At 28.2% G+C, this 26668-nt stretch overlaps 1 protein-coding gene across 2 annotated transcripts in view; it reads left to right on the top strand.

The window, feature by feature from the left end:
- Window positions 1-26668, top strand: part of LOC129987991 (ankyrin repeat domain-containing protein 13D-like) — a 76498-nt gene that overhangs the window by 26308 nt on the left and 23522 nt on the right. For both annotated transcript variants that reach the window (XM_056096056.1, XM_056096057.1), the window contains 7 exons: window positions 7809-7995; window positions 8071-8137; window positions 9072-9230; window positions 12780-12959; window positions 13686-13788; window positions 20497-20658; window positions 25659-25759. In XM_056096056.1, coding sequence (XP_055952031.1) covers window positions 7809-7995; window positions 8071-8137; window positions 9072-9230; window positions 12780-12959; window positions 13686-13788; window positions 20497-20658; window positions 25659-25759 — 959 coding nt within the window. The remainder of the gene's footprint in view (window positions 1-7808; window positions 7996-8070; window positions 8138-9071; window positions 9231-12779; window positions 12960-13685; window positions 13789-20496; window positions 20659-25658; window positions 25760-26668) is intronic.

Here is a 26668-nt window from a genome sequence, read left to right as displayed (position 1 = left end):
TGCTCCAGAATTACTTGTAGTCATTTGTTACTCTTGCCAAACGATAACAAAATTAAATCAATACCATTAACAAAAATTTTATTTTTTTGTATACGAACTATTCAAAGACAAAGAGCTGTGACTGTCAAAAAATTCTAATTCGAGTTTGCCCAACCTTTATGATTCAAATCTTTCAATCACACATTTTTGGAATTATGCAGATCTGTGAATGCTATAACTAAAAAAACATTTTGAGCTGGAGTTTCTAAATACTAAAATTACAGATTTCCACCAATTTTTTTAAATTTATTTATTTAAAGGTTTTGTTTATTTTTCAGAGTTTAAGCAAACAGGATAACCTCTAAACACAAAATGCTACTTTGGTAACATTTGGCTCGCATTTTTGACATTTAAAGAAACATCAAAATTTTCAACCAAAACCATCAATGAGTTGACCAAATGTCAGTTTGTGTGTTCACATGCATGTAAACATTGTAACACAAAACATAGATAAAGAAAATTGTCATACTCCATAGATTTAAAAAAAAATCTTGTAATTTGGTAAATAAAAATCTGTGTGACATTTACGACCTTGCCCAAAGTCTCTAATTTTTATGCTGCGAAAGAAGTGATAATATCTTTATCACAGAGTATGCAATGAAGCATTGGAGAGATATTTTCAACTTGCTTTGCATGTGTTGCAGATTATATTTAGCCAGTTCTTTGAATGTGTCAGAGTGATAACCCACTTTTGCCCTTTTTATGCATTTGATGTACATAAGTTTGTAAATCAACTGTTTTGTTTTTTAAAAGTTTTGAAAGAAAATTTCTTAGTTGAAATTTTTTTTTTTTCAGTAGATTGCTAATGCCAGTATGGTTTTTCTAGCAATGCATCTTCTATTGCAATCGATAAAGTGAGTCCAGGCATTAGAAAAGGCATATTATTGAAAGACATATTTATGCATTTTAAGTTTATATTTGTATAAAATTTGTCACCTACTTAGTTAATACCAAATTTAATTTAATTCATCAGAGATGCATTCATCAAATCATAATTCAATAATAAGAAATTACTACTTTAACCCTTATGTTCATTTTGTATAGTATACTACCATACATACAGCTTTATAAAAATATACTACCACTATAAAATAATTTTTAACTTAGTTTTATTAAACATACATTTAAAACATACATATTATAAAATACATATGCTTAAATGTTTGTTCTTACACTTTTATATATACATACCTATATACATTTCTTTTTTAAAGCAATCTTGCCACGATAAGGGTAAGGTTGGTTCTTATTTTATCTATAAAGGTGATTAAAATGTTCTTATAAAGTGCTTATTTTTTAAGATAAAATTAGTCTATGCACCCTATCGACATCTTCTAAATGATTGGGCCAATTTCAACCAAATTTTGCACATTTATTTTTCTAGACAAATAATGTCAAAAAAAATTAATCAAATTTTCAGTTAATTAGAAATTAGCTGAAATTTTGCTATTTTTTCTGCAGTGGTGCAGCAACTTTGGAGCAAATAATCTTATATTAAATATTTTAATATCTTTTGGAATTTAAAATTTTGCTATTTCAATTATATGAGTTGTATTTTTGTACAGTATTTCTTTCATTTGTTATTAATCTTTAAAAAAATGAAAGCATTAAAATTTTGAACTAATTTACCAGTTTTTTTTAAAATACATTTCATTTGCTTCAAAGTTGTGATTTAACATACCGAAAAGTAGACATAAGTCAATCATTCCTACTGAGAAAAGAAAGTTTTTGCAACCCAGTGAAAAGGATGTATGCTTGTAGTAGCTACTTCAACTTATATTTTTCAACATACACTTAAGAGGAAATTATTCCAGAAAATTTTAGACCATTATGAAATAAAAATACTTTTAAAATATACCTTTAATAAGTAAAAATAACTATCAAATTAATATTTTTTTACGATTTTTCTGTCAGTTGTAGTTCCTTAGAGAGTTTAATGCAGATGGTTTTGTAATAAGGAAATACAGGGTTATTCAAATTAAAATATCCCTGTTTGGAATGTCCTGGCGAGTTCATATTTCATTTCAAGGATATACATTTCAGGGAATGGGAAATTGAATGGTGCAATGAAAGAAACAAATTAATTCAAAATAGACTTGTAGGTGAAATATGCGTTGCGATCGGTTTAAGGTAAGGAATAAGAAACATGCCACCAACAATAAAGGACAGAATACAAGGTAAAAATGTAGTGAACTTCACTACACAACACTATTTTTCGTTATTACAGAAGTTTCAATGATAGCGATAAACAAAAATTTCACAGATGGTTTTCAATGTGTCCACCTTGCTTCAGGGCTGACAAGTTACACCGTGTTATAACAGGATTCACAGCAGCATGTAACAGACCGTGTTCGATGTAGTGTACATGCTAGAGGATCTGGTTCTTCCACCCGATTTCCTGTTTCATCGATAATCTTTGAAGTAAGCCCAAAATCAGAAAGCGTTAGGGCAGGTGAATGTGGAGGCAGTCTTGTAGGAAATACGCGACTAATAAAGCGATCCTCAATAATATCACATCGCAGCAAGCGTTGAACCGCATGTGCTATGTGTGGACGAGCACCATCTTGTTGGAATATTGTTGTAGCGAGTGCATCCACGCTGCTGGGCTTCTGGAATGACAAAAGTGTGCAACATATCCCGATAACGTGCTGCAGTTACGCAACAGCTTGTTGATCCATGATTTCTACAAAGAAAAATGGCCCATTGAAAAGGTCGCAGTGAAGGCGATCCAAACAATAACATGCGGTGAATACAAGGGCATTTGTTGAATCTGGTGAAGATTCGCCGTGGACCAGATATGGCTGTTTTGGTTTTCACTGTTCCGCGCATGTGAAAGTGAGCTTCATCGGTTCATAGGATGTTCCACGGCCAATTCTGTTCACCTCCATCCATGCCATTTCATGCACTTCGTTATCGGCTGATTTTAACTTTTGCTAGCGATGGATCTTATATAGATAGTATTCGACTGCTATCCGCATGCATCTCCAAACTGCAGTGTATGGCAACTTCAGTTGCCTTGATTGGGCGTGAGCACTAGATGTCCCTGCTGTGTTCGAATTGGCTTACTCAACAACAGAAGGTGCTACGTTTTCAATCACTTGCGGTGTCCGTATTTTACTTCCACGGCCTGCTTGTAACAGCAAAACTGCCTGTTTCCTCAAAACGTTTGACCGTTCGCCACAGAGCGAAGATGTTATTGGACCCGTGCGCAAAGATTTCTACACTCGGTATATGCGAAGCGATTTGGCAGGGTTATTGCTGTTTTGACGTGAGTTGCAACTTTCGTTGCAACGCAAGCGCCGGCGAAGAGAAAACCATCGTCGTGGAATAAGAATGTTCGGAACCAGTACGCCCAGCATTTTATCTACGAACGACTTTTTGTTCGCCTATTATGCAAATTTTATTCTCCAGTGCAACTCGCAATGTCTAATATTTGAATTTTCATCTAACTAGCGAAATTTGTGCTTTAATAATGTAATAATGGAATTTATTACAGATACCTGATATTCTATCCTTTACTGTTTCTGTTTCATATCCATTACCTTAAATCGATCGCAGCGCCACATTTCACCTAGCTGCCTTTTTTGGACTTTTTTTTTATTACACTAGTTAATTTTCCATGGACTGAAATGTATATCCTCCAAATATGAAGGCGTTACCTTGACTGGTTCTCTCGCCAAGGCGAGCCAAACAGGGACACTCCCTGTATATAGGTACACCTTTGCTGGACAACATTAGACTCTGAACTTCTTAAGTACTATTTTTTTTCCTTTCAAATTTTTATTTTTATTTTTTACTTATCTTTTGCAATCATTTTTAATGCCTTTGAAGTAGCGATTTAACAATTGCTTCAAAGACGTCAATCGCTCAGAAAGTAAAGTTTTTTTGAGAAAATGAAACAGATGTTCAATGACAGCGGTGACTTGAAGCTATGAAAAATAATTAAACTTTTATCTAATTTCTGTAGTAACTTTCGCAGAAAATTGTATCGGAAAATGTACACCATCTTAAAAAAATTAAAAATGTTACCTTTTTAACGATGCCAATTTCATTTCGGTTCAATTTTTTAAAATTAATATGAATTTTTTAAAGAAATTTAGCCTAGATGATTAACAAAATGAAGGAATTTATAGGTACTCTTTTGCTAAGCAACGTTGAGACTTTGAACTGCTCTACCACTGTTTTTCTTAATTTTTTCTTATTTATTAATGCATATCTTTGTTGACGGTTTTTGTTTTGAAACAGTGTTTTGAAAAAAAAAACATTAATGTACTACTTAAATTCAGATGAAGACTTGAAAAGTAAGTATTTGAAAATGGACGAATGATTTTTTTTAAATAATTGACAAATAAAAATACGAGGAGCTGTTGCCAGACCACTTAAGCAAAATTCTAATAGAAAACTTTAGAATCAGAAACAATTAATAATTGTATCTGGAAAATTCCTGATTTAGTTTTTCAAATTTTTAGTAATGAAAAAAATTACTAATTGTCTCTCAAAATATTCTTTAAATCTTTCTTATACTTCAACTTTTTCGAAAAAGATTTGCAGTGCTAAGCAATTATTTTATTATGTGGCTGTGTATGCATATATGTTTGTATAGATGAATGCTCCACATCTCCTTCAAAATGACTGCGCCGGTTTGAACCTGTCATTGCATACTTAAACATAGAATACTATCAATTGTTGAAGGTGTAGGATTTAATTAAATGCTTAATTATTTAGAAATTAAATGAAATTCTACCATTTTTGTGCAATAATTTGGAACAAATAATCTTTAAAGTTGATATTAAAATTTTTCTTGAAAGTTAGAATATCACCACTTCCGTGATATCAATTTTATTATCAAAAGTATTTTACCGCTTTTAAATTAACGCTAACTTTTTAACTACCACTATTTTTTTAAATTTATTTTATTTTAATAATATTTTTTGGCTGATTTTCATTTTTTTTTTCAATATTTGATTTAATAATAAAAGTAAGCATAAATCAATTGCTAAAATGGAAACAAGAAATGTCATATCCTTGTGAGAAAATGAACTACAGGAATTTTTATAGCAACTGTTTTAGTCTAGAAAGAATTAACCAATATTTTCCCCTTTTTTCCGTAGAAACTTCGGAGGAAAATTATACAAAAAACATTTACACATCGTAAAATTAATTTTAAATTTACTCGTTTTAACTTTTCAGTTCGGCCAAATTCGTTTTGTGCAATTTTTCTTTCAGTTGTTATTAATTATTTAAAAACTGTATTTCAGATGATTTTGAAATTGAGAAATTTGTAAAATGGTACTCTTTTATTGGGCAGTGTTAAGACTTTGAACTGTTCTACTACTTTTTAAAAAAATTCTGTATTATTTCAATACATATGTCTTAGAAAAGGATTTGTATATTATAATGTTTATACAGAAGGAGTTTCAATATTAAAAACATGGAACCTGAATAGATTTCCATTCTGAGCAACATTGAGTTTATCAGATAATTTTTTTTGAATGATGAAGATTTAATGACCAACTGCTAGGCAATAATAATTCAAAAATATTTTATTATAATTATGTAGCTTATTCCATCCCGACATAGCATTTTCTTTAAAAAATTTGGATGGGTTGCTGATTTAGCATTTGCCTCGGGCGCCATTTTATGTAGATGACCTAGGACTAGCAAATTTAGTAAAAATACAATTTGGTAAGTTTAAAAGTACACTTTGAAGTGGAAAAAGAGATGTAATAAAAATGAATCCCACAGAATTTTTCCTCTTGAAAGCTATGGAGATAAACTCTTTCATTTTCAGCAGTATATTAACTAAATAAATTGAATGATTCAAAAGTTTAAATCATTTTAATTTCAGTTCTCAACATTAAATTTATGAATGGATCTCAAATATTTCACTAAGAGCTTTGATTAACACCGCATAACCAGCGCTACGAAGCATTTCAGTCTATCGAACTCAACTTCCAATGTTGAGGATCAAGCAGCACTACATCATTCACTTTAATTTTTTTTTTTTTTTTTTTTTTTTTTTTGAGATGATGGAGAGAGGGATGTTGTTCACAATACTATTATTTCCAAAAACTTAGTTATTGCTGGCTATGTTTCCAATGCCTTCAAGTTAAAAATTTTTCATCTGATAAATTTTCCTCTACTATTATAGCAATGGAATTCCTATTATAAATTGTATGGATATAAGAGTATAAAGTTTTGAAGATTCCTTGAATATTGATCACAAAAAAATTAAATACGCTTCTATTTGAAATATGTAAAGATATTTTATGGGACGAGTTAAGTTTACCTGTTGTTTTATTGGCATAAAGATAAATTAGTATAATTGCTGATGCCTTCAGTCTGCTACAACAAGAATCCATGAGAGGACTAGTTAAATTTCCACTTAATATTTTAATTATTGAAAAACTTGTTTGTCTATTCGCTTTCTGTATATCTTTCTATATCATTATTTATTCATTTTTATTTGACGAGGCTATGGCTCTTCTCCGTCTGTTGCTACAACAATGCGTATATATCTGATAGTCTTCCCCTTTTACTAATAAATCTGTGGTGAATAGCATATAAGCCAGTTAACAACTCTTCTACCCGAACGATCGTTTTGGTAAAATGGTTTAGTTACTTGACTGCTAACCAGAAGGTTCCAGGTTCTAGCCTCGCATACCGCATCAAATCTCTTGAAGATTCGAAATTCACCTGCTCGTTGCTGCAGTTCTTATAGAAAATATTTTAGATTGGGGACTACGCTATAAAAAAAAATCGGGCGATTCGCCAAAAATCTGATTTGATGTTTTTTGTTCTGGATTTTTATAAAATTTCTTTTACAAAACATTTTGAATTTAGTTTCTACATTCATTTTATGTAGCTTCCATGATAAGAGCATGCATTTGTTCATTTAACATGATACATCATTCTGGCGCAATCTATGTTTCTAGATCTAGAATGAAATATAACTATATTTTTTCCAAAATTAGATCTTAGCTGTTATCTTCGGTACCGGTACCAGCTGTTCAGTACAGTGGTCTACCAGATTACTTACCAGATCGTTTTGCAGTTTTTCTGGAAGACAAACCGTATTCTTCGAAACGAAGAATCTTACCTTGTTCTTCTATGCACAATTCCCTCCTCCCTCTTTCCATAACTCAGAAAATACTGTGATTCCATTAAAAATGCTTTTAACCGAAAACAGAAATAATGTTAATAAATATTTATTTTTTTAAAAAAATACGATAAATAAATTAACATAGTATAATACGAAGAACAAAGCATATTTTTATCAAAAGAATAATACAAATTTTACTGTCCAAACATGTGGTGAAAATATACAATATCATTTCATTGATAAAATTAGCATGGACAGTTTAAAAATATTTAATAAAATCTTTTGCTTTTATAATTGAATTCTAATAAACCAAAATCATTTGGAAAAGCTTACAAATGAAATACAAGTAATTTAACTAACTTTTAATTTCTTTTAAAAAACTATAACATTAATTAATTAATTTAAAATAAACTAAAGCATATAGAAGGATTTTGTACCTGTTCATAAATAGATGCAAATCATTAATTTGGTGAAAATTTCTTTATTAAAATTTTTCTCTGCATCTATAGAAAAGATATGTACTCAATTTATAAAAAAATTGAGATATCTACTCAGTTTAAATAAATCACATTGATACAGTATATAATTTAAGATTTCTTATATTGCAGTAGTCTACAAATTTTTATAATATATTGAATTTGCTTTAAAGTTTTTTTAAAATTTGCAGAAGATAGTGCTACCATGATGGAAATTGATCATGAATCTGGTCAAGTTTATGTTGAGCAGATGCGTGTGTTAACTCCCCAAATGGACGACATCCATGCTTTCCGTCCTTCTGCAGAATCAGTGTCATCTCGCCTTACAACCCCTATTGTGACCACATTTGTTGACACTGATAAAATAAATTTTGAAAGGTAATGTGTTTCTTTTTTTCATTTTCGTATTTCAGTTTCTAATGCTTCCAAGTGTTAATGTATTTTTTCTTTCAGAAATAAGAGTGGTATTTGGGGCTGGAGAAGTGACAGAAATGAAGTAATAAATGGTCATGAAAGCAAGGTAAATTATTTTTTACACACTTTTATTTAACTTCCTTTATTTTCATATAAAATGTGATTTTGCGATCAATTTTCCATTCTTTTCCTGATGTGTGGAATTTTTCAAATTTTGTACATTTGTGTATTCTTAATGGTAATATACTATTTGATATTTTTAAAACTTAATTATCAGTTACTTTGAATTCCATCATATGGTGTTCCTTTTAGATCAATTGATATTTATAATGATGAATCATAAATTAAAAAATAGAAAATATTTAAAATATTTTTTTTTTTTAAATTCACTAATGAATGTAAAACTGTTTATTAAAAACATTGAATCACCATTAAATATGTAATAATTTTAATAAGTAGAATCATCTAAAAATATTTTGCATTTGTATTTTTTATTATTATTATTATTGTTGTTTTTTTTTTTTTTTTTGTTTTTTTGTTTGTTTTTTTAATCAGAAAATCTTTATGTGCAAGGGGGAGGAAATGCTCAATAAATAATTGGCATTATAAAATGCCAAAAATATCTCATTGGTGTTAAACATTATTAAGCTTGAAATTTGGAGGGAAGCTTTATTTATATATGTGCTTTAGTTTAATTAAAAAATATAACTTGAAATTAAATATATAGTAAATTTTCCTGGAATATGTTCAAACAACAGTATCTGACCTTAACTTTTACATGTAAATTAATCAGGTGATTCTATATTTTTAATTATTTTATTGGGTTTATGGATGCACATACTGAATATCATTCCAATCCTGTTACTTTTGAAAGGTTGTGCTGTGTATGGACTCATAATGAAGCCAGTAATTATTTAATACTCTACACGAGTTTAAAATTTTTTTTATATTTTATGTACATTTTATTTAATCTTATTTTATATTACTGGTGAGTATGTGATTACTAATTTTTGAATGAATTTTTTTTATTAATATTTCAGGTTTTTAGTGCAAATAATGTGGAATTAGTTACCAAGACAAGAACAGAACACTTAACAGAAGCTGATAAGATTCGACATAAAAGTTCACGATCTCCTCTGCAGTCATTGTTAGGCATTGTTGAAGTTGAAGAAAAGACAGCTGTTCCTGCAATCAATGGTGTAAGTATCATATCACAAATGACCATCATATAAACATTGTTTAGAAAATTAATATTTTTCTTTATTTGTGTGATTTGTATTTTAATTTTTTTATATATAATTTGTTATTTAACACTGTATTTTAAAAGTTGTATAGTATCTTTAGATGTTAAAGTTTAATAAGTAATAAGTAATATTTGTGTTTTAGTAAAATTATGTGACTGAAAGCAATGCTAGTATTAAACCATACTGAATGGCATTTGATATCTTTATTATTAACAATTTAGCATATACCATTAAAATTTGTTAAATAGTCATCCTAGATATGATTTTAATTATTTAAGTATGTTATGTCAAAAATGTTGGAGATAATTTTCATTGTGTAGTTAGATTTTCGAGAATAATAATGAAAAGCTGATGTGAATGTACATATTTAAAACAGCTTAAACAATTGATTAACAAAATAATTGCATGAACTTATCAATATGTATGTAATTACTTCTTCAAGTGTAAGAACAAATTTACCATGATGGTAAAGAATTTTAGTAAATACTAAAAGATCCCATCTTGATTATATATATTTATATATAATCAGGATTTATACAAAATTTACTTTAAATAGTGCGTTTTACCAGAATATGTAGCATCATGAAAAATGCTTAAATTGGAAAGCCACTTTTAGGCACCTTTAAAAATGCTTAATTTTGAAGAAAGGTCCAGATAAATTGCTTAATTTTCTCGAGAAGCGTGAAGAAAGATTTTTTTTGTTGTTGTTGTATGTTTTGTACCCCATGTGTTGAAAGCATAGTCATGTAAAAGGCTTTGTTTACTGAATGTATCCATAAAGAAAACCAGCAAAAGAGAAGGAGGAGGAATCCAGGGTGAAATAGATCCAGGGGTTCCAAAATATATAAAGTAAAGCCTTTTTTCCCACTCCCTCTTTCTCTGACAGTATGTATTGTCGTTTATTTAAATACTGGAATGGTTATCCAGAAAGGGCAGTACAAAATATGTACTGTACCATACTTGTTGCAGCTCAAAAAGTGTTAAGATTTTTTTTTTTTTTTTTTTCTAATTTTTCAAACACTAAAATTTTTTTTAGTATTTAGTCAGTCGTTAAAAAAAAAAAAAAAAAAAAAAATCTAATATGCATAAAATCTAATATGATGAAATTTTAACTTGAGGACTTAAATTTTTTAATTAAATTTAATTTTGAAATGAATTTGAAAATTTTTATTTGTTGGTCTCATTTTACCAAATTTTAATTTTGACTAAGGATAAAAAAAATGCTGAATCTAGTACTTGAAAATTTTTATTTGTTGGTCTCATTTTACCAAATTTTAATTTTGACTAAGGATAAAAAAAATGCTGAATCTAGTACTTGAAAATTTTTAAATAAATAAAAAATGTTTTTCATAACTTAGTTTTTAGGGTTTAGATTCTGTTATTTTATTACGATTTTTTTTTATAACTTATATAGAAATTTTTTTTTTAATGAAATCTTTTTATACATAAAGTTTTCTCCTGAGAATGCAGAGTATAAACCTTTGAAGTTAGAACCATGAAATTAGAAAAGTTATTACTTCTTGGATACTAGGGTTCCAATGAAACAGATATTTTAAAAAAATATTTTAAGTTAGAAGTTTAATTTAAAAAATCTAATTTAACGTGTTGTCATCGTAACATCACAGCATCATCTCAGGAAAATTTTTACATCATTTTAATGGTTTAAAAAATAACTTTTCAATTACACCAATTTTGTTTGAATGAATGCACCTCACCCCCTCTTTAGTTTTAGTAATTTTTAAAAAAATAGTTTTGGGTATAATTTGTATGAAATGATTTTCATTATATTGAAATTCAAAACAATACCAAAGAGGCTTTCTTTCCTTTAATTTAAATTTAAAAGTAGTTTATTGAATAAGAATCTTCATTTAATGAGTTTTGTTCAATTTTCAAACAGTATGGTATATTGTCACTCATTGCCTTCAAAAAAAAAAAAAAAACTTTTAAAAATGCTGCAACTAACATTTTTTTATTTTCATTTTATTTCTTTTCTTTTTTTTTTATTATTATTATTTTATTTTATTTTCCTTTCATTTTCTAGCATTTCAGTGCTGGTTCTTCACGAATAAGTTTCCAATTATTTATGGAAACTAGAAGTTGTTGAAGCATTTTTGTTTCTTCAAAAAATATATGTTCATATTTTCTCTGATTTTTTAAAGCTAAAGTAAGATTTAAAAGCAAGTTTTTATTAAATATTTGGAATGGTAAATGTTAAAAAAAAAAAAAAATGTTCACTGAATTTCAAAAGTTAGAAGCTGTAAAGCATTTTTTTTTTATTATTATTATTAATCTGAACAATTCTATTCTTTTCTATTTAAACATGATTTTAAAACCTTATTTAGAACTTTGCATTGTTCTGCCATCAAATTTCTGGCATTTTTGCGAGTCTTATGATAGTAGCCATTTCAGAATGCTTAGTTTTTAGCTTTATAAGGTTGTAAATAAAATGTCTAAATATAGCAAGTTAGTGTAGGAGAAAATTTATACTTTCCATCCCGCTATGTTGAATATTATTTGTTGTGTATCTAAAAATCTACTACAAACCGTTTGGTTAGGGCTGTGCTTTTACATCAATGTGGATATTTTCAGAAATAATATATCCATCTAAATAAACTGGTTGCTTGTTAATTTTAAGAAATATTGAAAAAGAATTTATCTGTATTGTTAATCATTAATCTGTATTGTTAATCATTAATCTGTATTGTTAATCATTAATCTGTATTGTTAATCTTACAAAATTGACTTAATTTTTTTTTTTTTTTAAATTTCGAAACTGAAAAGACATAATTTGTTTTACAATAGAAGACATTATACAAACATAGAAATAGATTTTAAAATTTAAATAGACATTTAAAATTAATTTAAAACATTTCAATAAAAACTATGTATTATTATAAAACAGGAAATATCCTATGTTTAGGAAATACATATTTAAGTATGCACAAATGTTTAAAGGTGTTTAATTTTTTTTTGGCTAAGATCCTTAAAAAGAGCTTAAAGGTACTTCATTTTTGAAGAAATTTCTCACTATGCATTCTGATTAAATTTTATTTGCATTTAATTGCAAGTAATATTACAATTTGTTATTTTTTTTTTGTCCGTCTCTACTAAGATATTTATCTATTGAATGATAGTGACAAATAAGACATTCTGCAATTTTTTGTCAGATTATTTTGGAGGAAAAATTGGTATTTGAGCACGTACTTTAGATTTAAGGCAACATCAAATTTCCTAATCTCCCCATGACTTTATACTTTATATGATTTATTCTGTATTTGACTTTACAGAAATTTTTTGGATGAAAAGTAGTAAACTGAAGTATTATTAAATCTATAAAGAGTTGATTTGGCTTACAAAAAAATACTTTACAATGACGTTCTTGTTATGAATTCCATATCCATAACAAAAATAATTATTTTAATAATTAAAGGCTATTTAATTTGAAAAATAATAATAAACTGTCAGTTTCACTTAAATCTCAGAGTAGATGCATTTTCTTTTCAGGAAAATAAAGAAGAATGGAGTGGCAATCCATGTCACATCACTCCAGAAGAATATTTCAATCCAGAAGTTGACTTAGATGGTAGAGACATAGGTCGCCCTAAAGAAATATCAACAAAAATACAGAAATTCAAAGCAAATCTTTGGCTTTGTGAAAACTATCCCCTCTCTCTTCCAGAGCAAGTAATATTTCATTATTTTTTTTTTCTGGTAAACTTTATTTTTAAAATGAATGTCCTTATAAACTCTTATGATCTTTGCTAGTTGACGCTTTCTTTCTGTTCTTTAGAAATAATTTTGTCCGAAGATTTATTTGGTGATTTTACTTTACATTTGTTTCAATAGTGACATAAAAAGATTTAAAGTTAATATTATATTCAACTAGTTGTGCCTAGCATGTATTGCAGTGCCTCTTTTTCTTTTTATGTAGTTATATGTATGCAAAGCATCTGCATTTACATGTGCAAAATAATGGAAATACAATGATTTTTTTAAGCATTAAATTTAACTTTAAGAATATTTGAATGTATTAGAATATATAATATTTTTGGTCTTTCTATTTTCTACAAAAAGTATAATAGAAATACCTTTTTGGGCACATAAAGAACAACTTGTCAGAATTTCATAGTATTCATTGAATAGCATAGAAGACAAACATACAATAATTAATTTTGTATATTAAATATGGCTTGAAATACATCTTCTTATAATTGATGCATCTAAAATGGATACATTTTGTTTAAGTGGCATTTTCGCTATTTATTCTGTGTTTCGTACACCTGATGAAAATGCATATACATGTGTACAATATAGTATTATTTAATACGATAATAATGTACAATATAGTAAATATATAAATTTTAATTTTTTTTAATTAACATCTTTTTCTCTTCATCCCCCATATTTAAGATCCTGCCAATAGTTGATTTAATGGCTATCAGCAGTACACATTTTGCAAAATTGAGAGATTTTATTACATTACAACTTCCAGCTGGTTTTCCTGTTAAAATAGGTAAGTAAATGCTTAAAATTAATTTGTCTGTTTTAAAATTTTGCAACAAGTTTTTATTTTATTTACTATTGTTTTGCAAGTATATTTCTTGATAAATTGTAATGCTTTAAGTTACATATTGGAATTACATTTGTATTTTATTGGTGTTTGTATTATCTTACTGCTTTATTCAGCTTTTTTTAATCACTAAGTTTGCATGTTATTCACTTTCAGTGGTAACTTGTCCATAGTGACTGCAGAACTGGAACATTCCCTATAATATTTCAAAATTTTATAACATTTATAAAGTTTTCTTTCTGATAATTCACGACCATGTATGAATGTATATTAAACCATTCATTAGTTGCATTTTGTAACTAATGTGGCAGTAAGATGAGGAAACTTTGAGCATTGTGATACATGTAAGTTGAAACCATAAACTGTCCAGGTCCCAGCACTGATTAGTTTCTATCTGTATTCAGTGCATATATTAAAGCATCACTTAATTATTGGAGAATAGGGTCGTCATTGTGCCACATTATGATTTGCCTACCCTTAGCCAAAATGGAAAATAGCAATCTTATTTTCACCCTCCTAAGGTCTTTCTCTTAATTGTATTTACAATTAAGAGAAAGACAATACTTGGCCAAGGGAAATACTTCAGATTTAGCTTGTGTTACTCATTTTTTGGGGGAGAGGAGGACATCAATTGTTTACATAAATCTGTCTCATTAATAGGAGAAAATAAATGCTCTTTTGAAAGAGTGATTGATTTTGTTCCTTTTGTAAAACTTGATTCAGGTAGCATTGAAGAAATATTTCTTTTTGTTTTCCTTTGTATTTGTACCTTCAAAATAATACATTGCTGCACAAGGAAATCTTGCCAGTAGGTTTAAATGATGGAGCATCCAACTGTTAGTCTGCTTCTGTTTTTAAACCTTGTTCTGTTTTAAGTTTAAAAATCAAACAAAGTAGTCTAATTTAAAAATTGATAGTGAATGGTATTTATTATTTACTTATGTTCTAAACAATTCAGATCTTTTTTTGCTTTAATTTAGCTACATTTTAAATAATTTTGAAATATTCCTTAATTGTATAAATGTTGAATCCCAAAAGTTGTGAGCAGGTTTTCTGTTTTCTTATGGTAAAAGCTGCTTCAATTTAGTAAATTACTGCCAAATTGTGTTCTACAATTTTATACATCTTCATGATTGGTTTAATGGAGATATCTTGTAGAAATCATTCAACCATAGGTTGTAATAACAGTCTTTGCAGAGACCTTCACTTACTAGGAATATCTCCTAAATCTGGAATTTATTTTCGTGGGGAGAGAAAGAGTACAAAAGTGAGAATGCAATAGAGTTTGATCTACAAATTTGGTCATAATTCCTTGTACCAAATTTCAGCATCTTACTCAAGATGTTTTTTGTTATTATGTACACAGACAGACATAATGTCAAAAATGTCTTTTTTGCATTCAGGGAGATCTGACACATGGAAATTCGTGAGACTTGAGTTTTGAATTTTTTTGAAAATTACAATACTTTCTCTATACTTCTTATGCAAGAAATTAAAAACACCATCATTCAGTTTAATTTTAATTATTTTTTTAATTGCTTCGAAATGCACATTTTCACTTTCCTATTCCAAATTTGCTAGTCAAAACATTTTGGCAAGTAGAGTGCAAGTCCATATACTAATTAATTGTTATTTTTTTATAGAAATACTATTTATATAATAAATATAAAAAGTTGCATTTTAATTTGTAACATAAGAGGCAAATTTTATGCATTTAGTTATTATAAATATAAATAAATAGAGCAATACATTTTATAGACATAAGAAATGTTTATCTAAATATTTTATGGTATTTATTTAATTATAAATTCATCAATGATTTGGGTATGATCAGCATTTTCAGAAATATCACATTCTATTAGTAAAATACTTAAATCATTCAATCTAGATTTCCTAATAATGATCTTAAATAATTCTTTACCCTTTAATTTCCTAATAATCCTTTAATATCAAAATCCATATTGCTATTTAGTTGCAAGTGATAATCACATTTTTAATGTTAAAATTATAACAGACTGTTGTAGATTCTTATGATCCCCTTTTGAAGTAGAAGTGCTTCTGGGCTACAATTCAAGTAACTCTTAAAATAAGACTGTCATAGTTCCATTTGTATTTTGTCTGATTAATTTGTTCAAAAACAATGCAGTTGTTTCACATTTTTAGTGTCATCTATCTTTATAATTAGACCTTAGTGATGGTTGAGCAAATGCTCCATCTGTTTTCACGTTGAAGCTCACTTTCATTCTTTGGGGCTCTTTAGTTTTAAAATTAAAAATTTTGAAATTGTTTTTCTTCAATTAACTGCTTCCCCAATACAAAATCATTAATCTTTTTCTAAATTCAAATCAGAGTCCCCAATCAAATCACAGTTGATATCAAAATCGTCTTCATCATTGGGAGACACCTGTTCTTCTTCACTCTCAGAATAAAAGATTTGCCTCCAGAATTTCATTTTCTTTCTTCGTATTTCTTCTTTTGTTGCTTTTTATTTTTTACCTTGTCTTCTTTGTTTTTATTGTGCAAAAATTGTGTCTTGGTTTTCACAATTGTTTTTAATCTTTTTATCATAAAGGCTTCTTTTTCTGCCTGAAATACATCCTTCATAGGAGTATATGTCAAAAAAGCAACTTGCTTCTTCCTTCATCTTTTCTTCTTCCTTGTGCCAGCCTTTGTTAATGGCCATAGTTCTTCCAACAGTAAAACAGTATGTGGGATTGAATGCCATTTCTTTCATGCTCTACTGCTTAAGTTTCATCGAGATCAATGGGCATCAGATTAGAAGAAATGCAATCCAAAACCAAAGAATCACTCTCAGATGATGCATTAGATGTGGCTTGAGGACAGTCCATTATCTAACTGTTAGAGAAATTGGGAAATATGTCTGAGTTCAATAGACTTATTTCAGCACCTGTAAAGCTGGCTGTTATGTTGCTCTCAGCGCTAAACAGTGGGAGAGCAGTCACTATACTTGGGATATCATAAATTTCATCATTTCTCCAGGATTGTTTCTATGCATGAATCACATGCATTGTTCACATATTTCTTTAGCAGGCCATACACACTGTGATCCAGAGGCTGCAACTTATGGCTGCTATGAGGTGGAAAACTCAACACCACAACTCCATTCACTTTCAAGTAATTGAGTGCTGAAATCAAAAGGTAGGAATCATGATTGCTCAGTAGCAATAGTGATGGTCTTTTCTTTGTCAACTTTGTCTGCAGAAGAAAGTATTCAGCGAAGTGCCTAAAATGCTCCTCCTCTAGCCATCCTGATGGATTGCAACATCCAGTGCTGCCTATAGGTGCTCCAATGAAAAATTGATCCCTGAGATTCACAGGCAGAAAAATGAAAAGAGGAGGAATCTTGTTTTCTATATAGCAGATACAGCAACAGTTAAAGTGAAAGAGTTCTTCCTCTTTCAACAGGTTATTTTGCTAGTCTGTTTAAGCTCCCACTGTGATATCACTTGGTTTGGTTTTTGAATAATTGAGATCTCTGTCTCATCCATATTCCATATATTTGCAGGTCTGAAACTGTATTTCTCATAACACTGTGTCAAAAGTTTAAAAAATGCTGCAATGTTTGCTTTATTAAATGAGGTAGCCCTAATAAGATTTGTTGCTTCAGGCTTTCTAATAGATAAGGAAGAGTTCCTTTTAAATAATGAGATGAAACAGTACTCACCTGCTTGTTGATTTTTCTCCTAGGAATCGGGCACTTTCTGTTTTAATGAAGTAGCACACTGGTAAGCAAATTTGCACACTTCTTTTGCACTGAGATCAAAATAAACATCTGATACTCACTTTACATATTCTCTGAGATCTGCTTCCTCCTGGCAGCTGAAAATTTTCAATATTGGCAGATAGTTGAAGCTTTTTGGCAGTAGCATTTTAGCAAATGGAAAGGTACCCAATACTTTTCAGCAGCTTTTGAATATGACTATGAAATATCGCTTTTACTGCTTCAACAAGACGTCCCAAGGGGTCGGAGCTCAGTTATCATCCTCTTTCTGTTTCGAATTATGGCTCTGTAAAAACATTAGACAGATAAATTGTCAAAATCATTCAAAATATAAGGCCTGCCTGCTCTGCTGATGCCATTGTGCCCTGCTTGGCTTGGTGCTAATATGCTCCCTTCATGCCATTATCCTTTTGATTCCCCTTTTTTCAAAAAAATTTCATGAACGTATTCCCACAAATACGTTCATGAAAGTCAAAATACGAAATGTAACCATTGATTTGGGAAAGAATAAAAAGAAATTAAATTTATAATTTGAAACAGATCTACAATTGAATGTTCAGTTTTCAGGGCAACAACTTACCCATTGATGCTTTTATTTTAAAAGATGCTGATCTTGGTATGGACTTTCTTTGGTCATATACTTAGATTCAACCCTATTTCTTGGTGCCTGCTTTTCTTAATTGACTAATGGATTTCCCATACTTGCAAACTTACAGATCGACAGAGATCTTCAGCAGATTTAATCTGAAATTCAATACAGATGTATGATTTTAACATTAAAGCATATGTCAATATGCTTTAACTTGTTGTGTTTTTGAACTATTATTTTTACATGCATACAGTGAACAGAGAGGCAGATTTCTTGCCGATAGATTTCCATTTTTATAAATCCAACATTTTTCGGTCATATTAAGTTGTAAATGGGAAATTTTAAATTTATGCAATTTGTATTGTAGGTAAGTAAACATGTGAGAACTAGCTGATTGCCAGATTAATTTTTTTAAATCAATTCTTAATTGTGTTTATTAACATTACTGTCTATTATTGCAATAAAATGTAATTCATTTCATGATCCAATTTCTTTTCACTGCTTGAATTAAAGTATTAATTTTTTTTAATTCTGGTTTTCTCCACTATATTAAAATGGTGGCATTGCCTTTTATGCATATATTTTTATGTCCATTAACGAAATCATTAAAATTAGAACAACCAAATTTGAGACAATCCTGCTTTTGAACGAGAAAATATGAATTTAGAGCAATTTTTTAAAAATTTCAATTAATATTTTAATTAAAATAAAACATTGACATTTTCGTTAAAAAAATATTATAGCAAAAAACAATTACATTTACACAATCTTAAAATTCATATATCTGCTTTTTTATTAGGTTAATTTTATTGGTAGGCAATTTTTCTTCCTTTAATTTTGAGAGAAAAAATGATATATTTGTATGCATAATGTTACAAATCTGTAATTTTGCTACCCGGCACGAATAGTGTCATCGTGAGAAAGAACGTTGTAAAATCTGTGCCGAGCGGCTGCTGCGTCAATTACCTGAGAGCTTGGCGATTTGGTGACTAAATGGGTCATACTGGAAAGTTCAAGAAGTTTCACGATCCATCCAGTAGGAACCAAGATATACTCAGATACGCCCTGATTGGTCTGAAGATTTTAGCTGCGCCTCCCGGAACTATAAAAGAGGGGCACTCTGAAGCTGCAGTGAAGTGGATGGATCGTCAAAAGTTGTGTGTGAGAGGAGTCGGAGTCTCCGACAAGTAAAGAAACTGGAAGATTAGACAGCAAGCAAGCTACTGAACTATAGCGATTAAATGCGTTACGTTATTATGATTGATCGGCGGTATTTTGTTGTAGAAATTTTTTATAACATTTGGTGTCAGAAGTGGGATTAAATAAATTCCTGCAAGCCAATTGATTGGAGGGGGTTTTTTCCCCATTAAGTAGAAAAATAATTACTCTTGTTAATTTTTAGAAGATTTTCAACTGATAGAAAAAAAAATTGTCACCTATTTTATATTGATTATCCCTATATATTAAACAAAATTGAAAAACGAATTTCAGTTTTTTATTATTATTATGATGATGGTTCAGTAGAGCTTAAAGCATGAATATTTAGTAAACAATATTTGTTTTACTGATAAATTTCATTTTAATATTCTTTAAATGTTTATTTCTTATGGAAAATGGGAAGATTATACAAACGGATCAAAAATTTTAGATTCCTTAGAACATATCTGAATTTTTACTAATTCAAAAAATATTTAATTATAATTTTATCATCAATTCTAAAAATATGAAATGATTTATTTCTTTAAACAAAAATTTATTGTCATGGGTTTATTTATTATTTGGAGAATAATATGTATAATGATATTTCTTAATTTAATTTAAATCAATTGATTTCCTAATTTTTTTCATAAATTTGCTTGTGCTATTTTATTCTAAAACTTTCTCTTATTTCTTGATCCAAATTCCTCTTTTTTATGCTATTGTTTCTAACGTGTGCTTTAAAAAAATTGAGGGTTTGTGCAATTCTTATGCACAAAATGAAGGCCTAAATGTCTTGAATGCCTACACACTTTTCAAATATACCTAAGATACTTCTTGGCATGTGTCATATACCTATCAGAATTTCTTATTAAAATCATGAAGGTGAAAAATTTTTGTCTTTGCATTTGTGTTCCATTGCAAACAGATGTGTTCTGCTTTTCGTCCCTGTTTACAAATTATGCCTCCTGCAGAAAAATAAATTATTCCAAAGGTGTCTTCTTTTGGGACAAACAGCTGCCAAAATTATGCTATATGTATAGATATAAATCTTTTTTATGCTCAGTTTTAACTATCAAATTGTTATTATTTTTCCCCCTAATTATGTATTGCTCTTTTACAGAAATTCCACTTTTTCATGTTCTAAATGCACGTATTACTTTTGGAAATATTTTTGCACTTGATGAATCTGTTCCTGGAGTGACTCCTATAAAAGAAGATAAAGCTGTAGCCTGTGTACTAGATGATAGTTGTTTTGAAGTACCTCCTGGATATGTACGATTAGGTGAGGTTCTAATGGATCAGAAATAAATTTCATTTCCATCAAATATTTACACATTCCTTTCATGAATCGATAAAAGGATTAAATAAAAATTTTAAATGCTGCTCATTTAATTTAGCTTAAGTGAAAAAAAAAAGATTTTGAGGTTTTGTTTGATAAAAGTTACCTATAATTATTAGAGAAAGAAAAATTTGCTATCAAAAGTTTGATGAATCTGCTTGTTTCATTTACTATTCTAAATGATTAAAAAATTATGATTTAATGAATTATGACTATGAATTTAATAATTCAGAAAACTACATAGTAGATAAATGAAATTGAGGGAAAATTTTATCAATATTCTATAAGTATATGTATGAGCACAATTACTCAAAAGCACAATGAGTTAAAAAGATAAAATTCAGCATTTATTTTTTTCTGAGTTTAGATCAGATCTGTTGAATGACTGACCATCTACTATTCTCTTTATTCATATGTGATTATGATCTCATAATCGTAGCAAGTCAGATGAATCAATTTTAGTATATGATCTTTATTCTAAAATTATTGATACATCTTTAATTTTGACTACATCTATCATTTGAACAGACTGTGTATACGTATGTAAATATAGTAACTCCAAACTACAATAAGCATAATAAATGAATTTTGCTCTTCGAAAACATAAATTTTGTATCCAATAGGATGATGGGAATAAGTCCAAGTTTCATACTTGATTCTCTTTACTCTATAATATTAAACACAAAAGGTCCAAATTTTGTAAAGAATTAAAGGGAGAATATCCTGTTGGTTTTGGTCAGGAAATGTATCTCATCCTTTGAGAAATGTTTTTTGTAGCACTTCTGGATTTTAGGTTGACTAGCAATCTCTGTCGTCTTGAGTCTTTCAAAACATGCCATCAACAAGATACATCAGCTAACTGAAATAATATGTTTGTGGATCATTTAAATCTAGGATTTTTAACATACTAAGCATTAGTCACTTTAAATATTTTAAATTTAGGTAATTAAAAAAAGAATTTGTAATCAAGCAAATTTGCAGCATCCAGTTTAACCTCTATTTATATTATACTAGCCGCCTTTGGCGACCAGCATGTTCGCCAATCTTAATGTTCGTTAAAATTTTAATAATTAAATATTTTATGCAATTCCTACTTTAATAGCTTCTTCATCAAAATATTTTAAAACTTCAAATTTTGATAGTCATATAATTAATTCACTCATATAATATTATAAAGGCCTTCAGTCATAAAGTAATACGTATCTCTCTAATTTGCTGTTAGCTCCTATAGAATTTATACTTTAAATTAAAGTAGAAAGGATTAATCTGCAATTAATATAATATATTTTTTACTGAAACAAAGCATTTTTTTATAATCTGATTACTGAAAACACAGTCACTGAGCAATTAAACTTTATGGGCACTAAAGAATATCTTTTTTAATTTATATAATATTTCAAGAATTTGTCAACAAAATATTCTCAGATTCATCATGACCAGATCGATTAATTAAGAATGTTTAATTTTAAATGCATCAAACACTAAGAAAAGAAAACGAATTGTTTAAAATAATCGGTTGAAAACAGGTTAAAAAAACTACTTAAAAAACGATTTACTTAAAACTATAAGCATATACAAAATATATATAACTAACATAAATACAATTTAATTACAAACGCATACAACTAACCTAAAAATAATTTAAATCAAATCCGCATCCGTTCTCAACAATCAGAACACAATGCGCATGCGTGAATTTCCATCGCCAGTTACGGCAACGCAAATGCCTGAATTTTTCTACACCAGTTGGGGTAACACTACGCAGATTAGAAATTTCTAATTTCCTTTATTCTGTTTTATTTTAATTCACAAGTACTTCAGAATGAATCTGAAAGATCGATTAATTAGCAATGTTTAATTCTAAATGCATCAAACATTAAGAAAATAAACAGAATCGTTTGAAATAATTGGCCGAAAAATATTAACCCTAGCATCATTACTGTTGGGAAAAAAAACTGAAGCCTTACTCATTTGGCAGTGGGGAAATGAAAAAGATTTTTTGCGGGAAAGTTAGTTTTTAATTAAGAATTAAAATTCTAATTAAAAATTCATAAAAAAGGAACCCCAGGTGCACATTCCCGACCTCCAAGGTATACATGTACCAAATTTGGTAGCTGTAGGTCAAATGGTCTGATCTGTAGAGTGCCAACACACATACATACACACACACGTTGAACTTTATATAAGTATAGATTTACAATATTTGTAAATTCTACTGTTTTCTTAAAACTCTGAATTAGAAATTAAATTGATATTTATTGAACATATACTTTTCAAAAGAAACTGTTTATAAGTTGCTACATTATTATAAAAATTAATTTTTTTTCTTATCTAGAAAGAAATTAATATAAACATGTTCTCAAGATGTTAATTTTTTAATTATTGTTACATATTAAAATTGTTCAGTCTGAAATTGTTACTTTCTTATTATGTGCTTGTATAATTATTGATTTGGACCTTTTAATATAATAATATCAAAGTATATGTTCTTGTAATCTATGTCTAGTAGTTATAAAATTAAAATTCCTTTAATTTATGTTATAAATGAAATTTTGCTAATTTATTTCTTCTGTTATGCTATTTCGTATTTTTGATAATTTAATTTCTATACATAATTCCTTGGTTAAGTAAATTTTTGAAATGTTGTGTTTTGTTACATTTATTATAACTGAATAAATATGTATTTTTTTAAGAATCAGTAAGTCGGTATTTCTTATGCAAGGAAAATTTTCTGTTGCTCCTTTAACAAAGCCTTTTAAGTATTTTTTTCCCTCATAAGAATAAAAAGCTTATAAAATGTAATGCAAAATAAGTAAATGTTTATTTCATTAAATAAATGTAATATAAAATTATTCATAATGCAAAACTTTAATGCATTTTAAATTTTCTGATTTTTAAATCTTTTTATTTTAAATTTTTATATCAAACATATTTTTATCTTTGTTTTATAAATATTAAATGAAGACTTCCCTTCAAATTATAATTTTTTTCATGAAAAAATAAAGTATAAAAATTTCATTGTTTATGTTTCAAAATCATTTGTAGTAGATAAATGATTTGTTTCTAAATTTGACTTGTCAATTTGGAAGACATTAATAATAATTATATGCTTATCATTCTATTGATTTTTTTTTAAAAAATTCTGTTTACAATCACATTGATTTGTATTGCCCTGTCTCCAGTGTAGCAAGAAGTTAAATAGCTAATTGAAGATCTTGGAAAGCTAAATGCGTCAGGTGCGTTAAATTGCATTTCAGGTTCGGTAAAACTAGTGCATGTAAAAGTATAAATGTTTAGTCTTTAGGTTAAACTGGATGTTTGCATGAAAAGCTACACATAAAATTTGCTTCACCCTCTTTTTCATGGGTCTTTTTGCTTTGCTTTGTTCTCAACATACTCTTCTAATAGGGTCAATTCATATTTATTCCATGCACAACACCAATTTAATTTTAGAAACCATTGAGTGTCTAAAAAAGCTGGAAAAAAAATGAATGGGACATACAACATAGTGTATAATAGTATGCTGTTAGGTGTTATATGCATACATAGATATTCACCATGTAATTGCGACATCTTGTGAACTGACTCCATTTAAATTAACTCCTTACTTTTGGAATATATTTGAAGGAAAAAAAATCCCCTTCTTTTAATTTTGCACCTTATAAAAATAAAAAGATTAAAAATATATTATTTAAAAAATGAAATGAAATGATTATTGAGTGTCATAACTTCACATATGGAAAATTAATTATCATACTTCCTATAAATTATTTAAATACATTAAAATAAATCAAATTAAAATAATCAAAGTAAATTTGAGAGAAAATACAATAAAAAACCATTGCAAAAATAAATAAAAAAAAACGTTTTGTTTAAAACTTGCTGCAAATGACTAAGAAATTTTTAAAAAAATAGCAGATCATAATAAGGATCTTTATTTTATAGACGATTATTTCCAACTTTCTTTCCTCTGAAATAAATGAACAAATATCAACAACTCTTACAATAATAGTAAATAAAATTACAGTACATATTTGAAAATTTAAGACATATTCAGTTCAAGTTTCATAGAATAGAAACCCTGATTTTTCTTTTACCTAAACTGAATTTTAGTGACATTTGCAGGAGGTTAAAGAGCTAATCGCTGAAGTTCTTAATGGAGAGTTAGCTTTGATTTTCGAAAAAAAGATTGATTATTTATCCAGTGAGTGTTCAGGAAGATTATATTATTATTATTTAGATAATAACATCATTTTGCATTGCCAAAAAAATCTGTTTAAATTAAAATTGGGGATTTCAAATGAAGATTATTGATCTAGAAAAATTTCCCTAGATATAATGTACTTTCATTCAAGTTGATTTTTAAATACCTAGATATATCAATCTAATCATTTGTATTGCATATAACTTTAAATAGAATTTTGGATTAGATTTTGCAATGCTTATATTATTTTATGTAATTTTATCTTACTTTTATCAAGTGGATTCAGAATCTTTCTTAGTTACCTAAATTTTCTGTTAATATAATATTAAAGTTCTATAATTCAGATCGAGTTAGGTTGATTAGAAGTAAAAAAAAAGAAAAGTTAAATCACTTTTTTTTTTTAATCTTTTGATTGCTTGTAATTAAATATTCTTTCTAAGCCTTTATTCTTTGTAGGACTATATTATCGTATACAATGCATTTTATTAATAGAAGGATACTCATACTAATTTTTTAAATTAATTTTTTTTTCTGCAGTTTTTATTTTAGCCCCTTTTTGTTACAATACTATAAGCTTTAAATTGACCAGGTTTTCTGTGTATAAGTTCTTGGATCTAGTTAAGTGCTCCGAATTAATATAGTTAATTGAGATACATTAATTGTCTTTTGGATTAATTTTATTATTATTATTATTATTATTGGATTGCAGACTTGTTAAATAGTAGTATTCCTTCTCTAGGTTCTGATGCTCTTCGTCCTCTGAGCATTGATGAAGATGATGAACTCCTTCAGTATGCTATTCAACAATCACTTATGGAAGCTGGAAGTGAAGAAGATCAGGTGAATTAACTAACAAAATTTTAGGTATTAGTAACAATTTCAAAGTAAAACTAACTTTCTGACAGTTGGCAAGGGAAAGAGATATAAATGCTTTAGGGGTAGAGAATGCCTTAACAAATATCAATGCACTTACATTCCATTTTAAGGACAAAGTTATTTGATAATACAAAGTTTAGGCTCACAAAGAGTGAATATGTTGGTGTTCTTAAGGGAATAAATTTAGTTCCTTCCAATGTTAAGCTATAGAATAGTTATCAAAAACTCTTATAACAGCAGAATTTTTTTTCTGGGCCTGATTTTTATTGATAACAAACTTTTAAATTGTAAATTGATATAAAAATGTCAAAGTTTAGTGTAATTAATGAAAATTTAATAAAGTTATATCTGAATATTTAGTAATTAGGAGAGTGTGGGCAGGATATGTCTCCTCAGATCATTGTCAGGAGCTATAAATAGGAATAAAATTGTAGCATCTAAGAGAAAAGTATGTATTTTTAAACTTGCACTCCATAGATTCCTATTTTTTTCTCTTGGATTATTCAATTTATCTCAACATTTCCAAAATCCAAATCCTTATTTAAGTTCCCTTTGTAAACTCTTTCTTTGACATTGACAATCAAGTCATGAATGCTTGAAGATATTTTTAAGTTAATAAGAAGAAACAGATTATATAAAAAAAATCAGGAGAATAATATTTAGTATAACTTAATAGTATCTATAAGTATAATATTTAATAGGCATAAGTGTAAAGAGAAAAAAATTGAATATAAGGAGAAAAATCAGTCTTACAAAATTAAATTGAATCAGAAAAACTGGAAATAAATTTTGCTAGCAATTAAAACACACAGTACAGGAATCACAAGCTTTAAAAACATTGCTGTAATGAAGGCTTTGGTTTTTTTTTTTTTT

The sequence above is a fragment of the Argiope bruennichi genome, chromosome 10, assembly GCF_947563725.1.
Source record: "Argiope bruennichi chromosome 10, qqArgBrue1.1, whole genome shotgun sequence".
NCBI classification, from domain to species: Eukaryota; Metazoa; Arthropoda; class Arachnida; order Araneae; family Araneidae; genus Argiope; species Argiope bruennichi.
This window is presented reverse-complemented; position numbering and strand designations above follow the sequence as displayed.